The sequence below is a fragment of the Drosophila kikkawai genome, chromosome 2R, assembly GCF_030179895.1.
Source record: "Drosophila kikkawai strain 14028-0561.14 chromosome 2R, DkikHiC1v2, whole genome shotgun sequence".
NCBI lineage: Eukaryota > Metazoa > Arthropoda > Insecta > Diptera > Drosophilidae > Drosophila > Drosophila kikkawai.
The window spans coordinates 13,898,245-13,905,664 of NC_091729.1; the positions used below are offsets into that span (position 1 = coordinate 13,898,245).

The following is a 7,420-nucleotide window of genomic DNA, read 5'->3' on the forward strand; positions in this document are numbered from 1 at the left end:
TTAAATTACTCAGCTTATTCAAATTATTTAAAATTTAAATTATACATGGCAGTGTATTATAACTTTAGTTAAAAGCTAATAATGCAATATAGGAATCATTTCCGACCCTAGAAATCATAATCGATTATAAACAACAGGTAAGAATAGGCAAAATTTTCAACAATTTTTAAGGGGTTACAACTTTAAATATCATAAAAAATCATAAGCAATTCTAAAAGTACAGCCTTTACATTTGATTCCCAAAAACCCCAGAGGATTAAATATCCGAAACGTGACATTTGAGGGGAAGAGAGAAAACTTACCGCAATGAAAATTCACAGGCTTTGTCTATTTTTATTTCACTTCCTTTTTTGCACAAAGTTTCAAAGAAAGTTTTTCGCGCAAGGTTGCCATGCCATTCGATTGGCTTTACATCCCGAAGCCACCACCCTTTCCTCTTTCGATTGTGTCACACAGGGCGGATGCTTGACGTGACGTGCGCCTGGCTGCTGCTGCAAAACGGTAACTGCAATTTGATAAAGCAAAGTGACAAGTGCAGCCGACCAAAAGGTCAACCCACCACCACCCCCTATTTCTCCTCTCCTCTCGTCCTCTCTTGGCCATTTGCAACTGACAGAAGTCAGCGGGAAAGGCGACAGCCAAGAGCGTGTGAGGGAAATCGCTTGGCGTGCGGAGCGAACATCATTCTGAAAGCACATCAGGTAATCCCCCTTATTAACGCGTTGTCACACTAGCATTGCGTTTTATATATAACATATATACTCTTTAACTTTTTTTAGTTTTCCTTCAAAAGCAGCTCAATGTCATCTACCAGAGCTGATGGCTCCTGCTTGGGTCCATAGCGTTGGTATACCCTGCCCTTTCGATCCACCAGAAACTTGACAAAGTTCCACTCGATCTCAGGCTGCTGCAGGGTTAGCATTTTGTAAAGGGGATCTGCTTCCTTACCCTTTACCTTTATCTTTGAGAAAATGTGTCCTATGTTGGCGCCCTCCTTGCGCAGATGGTCTAGGATCTCCTGGCCATCAGACTCGGGCATCTGGAAAAGGATTATATATATTTATGTATTTAATAGTTTCCCCGTACCTGGAGGCTATATTCACAATGAGCAACACCTGACCCTGGAATACCCTTAGGTGCACAGGCTTGCCATAGGTATCCTTTACCGTCCGCGAGTAAATTGTGTGCTGCCAGCGCATGTCCTCCAGATCCTTCTTCAAGCCCTGATGGGTCAGCAGAACTGTGACCAAAGTCAAGGGCACCATTAGGCCATAAAAGCTCGAATCTGTACTCAGCATCTCGATTCGCTACTAACTACTAACTGAATTTGTTGGCTGAAGCCACGCTTTGGGCCAAAATCGATTCGTTGAGCTAATTGTGCGTGAAGCAACGCTGGAAAATCGCATTTAAATGTCCACAGAGTTGGACATATGTTGGAAAAAAAGGGAGAACACTGCTGTTGAAAAAAAAAAGAAACTCAACTGAAAATGGGGCAGCCAAAATTGAATTTGGGCCAAAACGAGCGAAAGTTGCATGCAGGCGAGTTGCACGTTAACTTAATTCTCAACTTTTTGCTGCCCTGCGACTCTGGCCTGCCACTTGAAATGGGAACACCGCCGCACCGCACACACACACACACACACACTGAAAACAACACAAAAGTTGAACAATCGTAACGAAATAATTGAATTTTCATTTCCGTTTTATGTGTTTACTTCCGCTTCCATGGCCGCGCCGCCATTTTCTTTGCTCTCACCCTCTCTACTCCCTTTTATATCCCCTCGTATCCTCGCATGTATGTCGGCCTATTTGTATACAAAAGGCAGTCAATTTCTGCCAGCTTGAGGCAACTTTTTAAGTCAATTGTCAAAAAGTTTTTAACATCTTTTCCCGAATCCCCCCCCCATTCCCCTTCTCTCACTCTATTTTTTGTTTCATTTTCGCTGCCAAATTGAAATATAATTCGGTAAAGTTTCGGCTTTTCCACTTATACGTTGTTTTGGACGCCAGGACGTGGGCCATAAATCAATGGCAGGCAAAAGGCGTTCGACTGAAATTGATTTAGATTTCGGTTGTGGAGGTGGGGGCGTGGTCCCCGGGCATAACTCCTTTAGTCGTCTGTCAAAGCCCGCGGCAGTGCAGTGAAAACTGTCCGGGATGTCAGTGTAGTTTGTAGTTTGATTGAAGCTCTCACATCTGCAGGTCGATTTCCACACAGCGAAAAACTCACAGAACTTTCTATTAAAACACTAAATTAAGCTCTCTAAAAGAAGAGTACCTCTGCTAAGTAAACAAGTTATTCTGATATACAACAGACTCATCACTTAAAGCTATAAAAACTCCATCGTAAACGCTAGAAATTTCAAACAAAATTTCGATAAAATCAGCATAGAATGATTGCCAACCCGTCCAAATGGCGATAACCAGCGATTATGCCAAGAGACATGGATGTACCAGAATGATGAACTTTGGCGGTTTTGCATATTTGATGCACTCGACATAAACTTAATAAACCTTTGGCCCCCGCCAGTAGTTACAGGTTATAAAACCCGCGGTGCGCGCATTCTCTAAACTCGTAAACGAGGGAAAGGCGTTAAAGTCGCCGAACCACAACTGGTTGTTTTTATGGCCAACTCCATGGACGACCCCGTAATGCCATTTTCCATTTTCCATCTGGTTTTCTGTCTAAGCGTTTGCAGCAATCATTTCGCCTCTTGGTGCATCATTTTTCACTATTAACCCGAGTGGGAAAACGTGAACTCTGTGCCATAAAAGCAGCGTTTGTGCCAATAAAAATTTTTGACATGTGACTGCTGTGCGCTGTGAGTTTTTTCCACCAACTACCGTTTGGGCCAGGTGTACGGCTAACCTTTAGCCTTGACGGAGGAGAGCTCACCTGTACTGAACTGCTGCTCCTGCATCTCCACTTGTCATTTGCCACTTGCCACTCGCTACTGCCACTTGCGCATTTAATTAAGTTTACGCCGCGCTGCACACGCAAAAGGACGAAGGACGTTATTAATTAAATTCCTTTATACACAGGTTAAGCCAGTGCCACCCCCTCTTCGTCTGCTTCTTTTGTGTGTCAACAATTGGAATATTAACGAGGCAACTAATGAAAGTTTACAAAGGCAAACACACACAAACCGCGGCGGCCAGAGTGTTTCTCACCTCGAAATCGAAAGCGAAACATTTAATAAGAGTCGCTGTCTCTGATTCTGGCGAAAAAGATCAAAGGTATTGGCTGGAAAGGAGGGTTCTCTTACCTTTTTGACCCACAGGGCGTATACGTGATATTTGGAGGGTGAGGAATATAGATGGTATAGATCGTCTGGGGTGCTTAGTTTTTGCGTGTGCAATTTATTTTAGATTAAGAAAGAGTTAAACATTTTCACACACAAAATAACTTATCATTTTTACTAAATAGAAACCCTAAAGCCCTTGGAAAATTCCCAAGACGTCTTCAAAAATAGTACAAAAAACCAAATAGAGCTTAGAGAGTGAAAGCATTTATCAAGATTTCAACCAAGATCAAAGCCATCGCCGCGGCGCGAGACCTCTCACCTCTGTCCGCCTTGACCCAACCCGGCGTATGAGTGATTTTTCGTGAAGGGCCCAATTATAGTCGATCGCCTTGGGAGAGTCTGTCTGCGTGTAAATCCCACTGAGCTGATGCTGATGAAGCTGATGCACTCCGGAGTAGGGTCCCTGGACCCCTAATAAGCCAACCAGCACATCAAAGGCACACACACCCACTCAAACACACACACACACACTCGCAGAGAAAAGTCATAACCCAGACGCTCAGACACATATGCAAAGGGGATATGTGTATTACCCTTACGTATTTAAGCCGCTTGTCGAACGCGCAAATCCAGTAGGGGAAAATCGACTTTTATTCAATATACACTCAAAAAATCAACTCGAGAAAAAAAGGGGGTGCAGTGAGGTTGAGGCAGATATGGCAGCAATATGCGAGTATAAATGTGCAAATCCCCCAGTGCAACAGCAACAGCTGCTGCTGCTGCTGCTGCTTTCCCTTTCCACCCTCTCTGCATTCGCTGGCATTTACATTTAAGCTGATAAGCAAAAGTGCCTTCTACCTTCGCCTTTCCCCGCATTTTCCCCAGATTTTCTCCCACCTGAGCGTTAAGTCTTGAAGCCTTGAAGTGCGCCCACACACACACAGACACTCCCACTCGTGTGCCTACATATATTCGAAGCGCAAAGAATTGTTTGCCGAGAATGTCGCAAGTTTATGAAATCGCGTGAGCTGGCAGCCAGGAATTTACATTTGACGCACGCACTTTACATTATTAATGCCGCGAGCAGAGGCAGAAGCAGCGAACAAAAAACAAAACCAAAAACTCAAGTTTCAAGAGTCTCCAGACTTTTGATTCAAAACATAAATACCCTTGGCTTTGTTTTGTAATTTGAAGAGTTGGGTAAAGGCTTTAAGGTATGTTGAAAGGGTTTAAAAAAAGCCAAAGGGATATTTTTTACAGATTTTTATAATAGTTTAAAAGTGAAATAAACTACTCTTTAACTTCTTAAAACTAAAAACTCCCCAAAAAAGGTTCAACTTAAAAAAGAGTATAAAAATTAGACCAAGTAAATGGGTATTTCCCTGTGTTTACAAGTGTGTGTGTGGGTGTTATTTTGGGGTGGGAAAATGCTTCAGCCATTTCGCAAATGTATCGCATTTCCGAATGTGTGTTTGAATTTTTACGCTTCGCTGGGAATTTTCCAATTTTTGCTGCTAATATTTATTAATCAAGTAATAGCTACACTTGAGTGTGTTGTGTGTGTGTTCGCTTGATTTTTGCACGAAAAATTGATTGGAAATTTATAAGCTAAACTTTTTCCACTGTTTGCTTTTGTTTGCGGCTCACGAAACAAACTTTTTTTCAATGTTGGTGTGCGGTTTTCCCTTCGTTTTTTTTTTTACATTTTGTTGGCTGCCATTTGCAGCACTTGAAAAGGTCGCCACAGATGGCAATGTATGGAAAATTTTTCAAATATTGAAATTCAATTTTTCTCTATATTTTTTTAGGGCTCTCAGTAACCTTTGGCAGCTCCCCTAGATGTCAGTCAAAGTCCGGCTAGCAAGGCAGGAAACGTTTTGAATCATTCTCAGTACTAACCTTGTGTGGTGAACACCAGCCTCTCTTAAATAAAAAAAATATATATTGCAATAAAAAGTGAGTTTTAGAAAGTGAAAAAAAAGTATACCAAAAAAAGAACTACTATTTTCAATCGACAATAATTGTAAGCAATTTCTCGACATTTTGTGTCTTCCACAGCCTTGTCCTTTGACGAAAAGCGAATATTATATTTGCAAAACCAAAGCCTGATAATGAATGAAATGAAAATGATGAAGCTGATGATTTTTGGGTGTAAGTATGACAAAAGATTGAAGTTACCGCATATCTATTAACCCTCCCTTTCCTCCCCCAGTTAGCCTTATGCTACTTATGCAGCCTGGTCTAGGCAATGTCCTTCCATTTTTCTCAATGAATTTGATTAATGCCACTGATGCTACTGCCGGAGGAAAGGCTACCAATGGCACCACCGCTGCCATCACCACCATCACCACCACCACTCCCATTGTCACCACCATAAAGCCCATGACTACAGATAAAACAACCAAGAAGGAACAGCAGACTACCACCACTACTGCACCCGGAAAAGCAACCACTACCGCCGGTCCCCATAAGGATCTGGGTTATATGGGCTACATGGACAGCCTGTTTAACTTGGAAAATTCCATGAGACGCAAATACCAGAAACGTCGCGCTCACGGTGCTCCACCAACCAAGGCTCCACTGGGTGGCAAAATTTTGGCCCAGCCGTTCATGTACTACAACATGGCACCACCTCGAATGGAGGCGGCCAGAATTGACCTGGAGCTAAGCTATAAACCATCGCACAAAATGCATGAATTGGCCAAGGAGGTAGGTGATGGTAATGGTGGTGGTGTCCCCTCGAAGCACCACAAACCCACTCTGCCGCCGTTGATCGAAATGTTGAGCAAGCCGCAGCAGCACCCGGACATGCCCCCGATCATGGAGTTTCTGCACGGCATCGTGGACTTGGTTATCAACAGCAGCAGCAGCAATGTCAAGGGTGGCAATGAATCAAAGCCGGTGGGTTACTTCAACAAGACCATCTCTCCAGATGGCAAGCATTTGCTAAAGGAGTTTGGACTGCTCTCTCCCAACATGAAGATCAAGGGGATCCAGCAGGAGACCAACTATGGAATTCCCTTGGATCAGGACACCTACGAGGCCTTGCAGGAGGTTTTGGGACCAGCTTTCAAGCCGATAAAGATGTCAAAGAAAGGGGAGCAGCAGCAGCAGCATCACCAGCTGAAGCAGCAGCATTTCAAGGAGTTGCAGCATCTGAAGGGGTTGCAGAAGCCAAAGAAGCAACAGCATCGCCGCGAACCTCAGCTGGGAATGTATCCCGATTATGAGTTGTTACCTAGCGGCATTGACATGGCCTTGCGCAAGAACTATGAGATGATTGACCGCCTACTGGATGATCTTGAGCAGGAGGACGACTTGTTGCAGGTGATCAAGGATGCTACTAAGCAAATAACAGACCAAACAATCCAACTGACCAACGTCTTACAGAAAAAGAACCATCAGCCCACGGAGGAGCTCATCGTGAGCTGTCCAATTCACCATGAATTCCATGCCGATCGCTTTGGCGATGTAGTCGAGGAGGATGTGGTCGATGTGGGCGAATGCGAGGCAGTCAAGATTCAGGATTAATCGAGGGGGGCTTAAGGGATATTAACATAACTTTCCATTCACGGGTTTTCTCACGGGTTTTCACAAAATTTGTTAGGTTTCCTTTTGTTTTTCTCAACGGTTTTCATAGCCCCAACTGCCACCCCCTCCAATTGTTTTTCTTTTTCGGTCAGACAAGGGGAAAGTCGGCCTTAAATTGTTTGCGTTTATTGAAGTTTTAAATAATTTTTGGGATATTAACAAATTAAGTTTAAAAGGGAGCGCTAAATAAATTAAATACACACACCCAACTGGTGAAGATTTTTTTTAATGGGAGAAGATTATAAAGATAATCCTTAAACCTGAAATGTATTTCAAAGCTGGGAATTTCCCTAAGAAACTGCACTTCCGCCTTAACCTTGATAGAAACTGTTGTAAAGCTCACAAGGTTGCATAATAAATAAACCAACTCTCTCTTTCTAGGAAAAATATCAAACTTTCGTTCCAATCGACACTGGCTCCCTTGGGTCCGCTTCATCCTGCTTTTTGTTCCCTTGAAGTTCACTTCGCTTCGCCTTCGTTTTCATTAACAAAATCGATTTCCTACCTTGAAATGTCCTGCGGGGGAAGCTGGGTAAAATTGATATGCCGAGTGCGACAGTGCAGCCAAACGAGCAAACAAATCC

At 43.2% G+C, this 7,420-nt stretch overlaps 2 protein-coding genes across 4 annotated transcripts; one reads left to right on the forward strand and one right to left on the reverse strand.

The window, feature by feature from the left end:
- Positions 1–736: 736 nt before the first annotated feature.
- Positions 737–1,313, reverse strand: Gpxl (Glutathione peroxidase-like). Its single transcript, XM_070284005.1, has 2 exons — positions 1,087–1,313; positions 737–1,039 (listed from the first exon to the last, which is right to left on the reverse strand). The coding sequence occupies exon 2, from the start codon at positions 1,037–1,039 to the stop codon at positions 776–778; it is 264 nt and encodes an 87-aa protein (XP_070140106.1). The 5' UTR covers positions 1,087–1,313; the 3' UTR covers positions 737–775.
- Positions 1,314–5,053: 3,740 nt separating this feature from the next.
- On the forward strand, positions 5,054–7,045 carry LOC108082342 (uncharacterized). Of its 3 annotated transcripts, XM_017177677.3 has the most exons (4): positions 5,054–5,201; positions 5,304–5,396; positions 5,458–6,572; positions 6,636–7,045. In XM_017177677.3, exons 2-4 carry the CDS (start codon positions 5,357–5,359, stop codon positions 6,774–6,776), a joined length of 1,296 nt encoding a protein of 431 aa, XP_017033166.1. In that variant the 5' UTR covers positions 5,054–5,201; positions 5,304–5,356; the 3' UTR covers positions 6,777–7,045. The 3 variants fall into 3 exon arrangements, with proteins under 3 accessions (XP_017033166.1, XP_017033164.1, XP_017033165.1); XM_017177675.3 differs by having other exon boundaries at positions 5,458–7,045; XM_017177676.3 differs by having other exon boundaries at positions 5,075–5,201; positions 5,274–5,396; positions 5,458–7,045.
- The last annotated feature ends 375 nt before the right edge of the window (positions 7,046–7,420 follow it).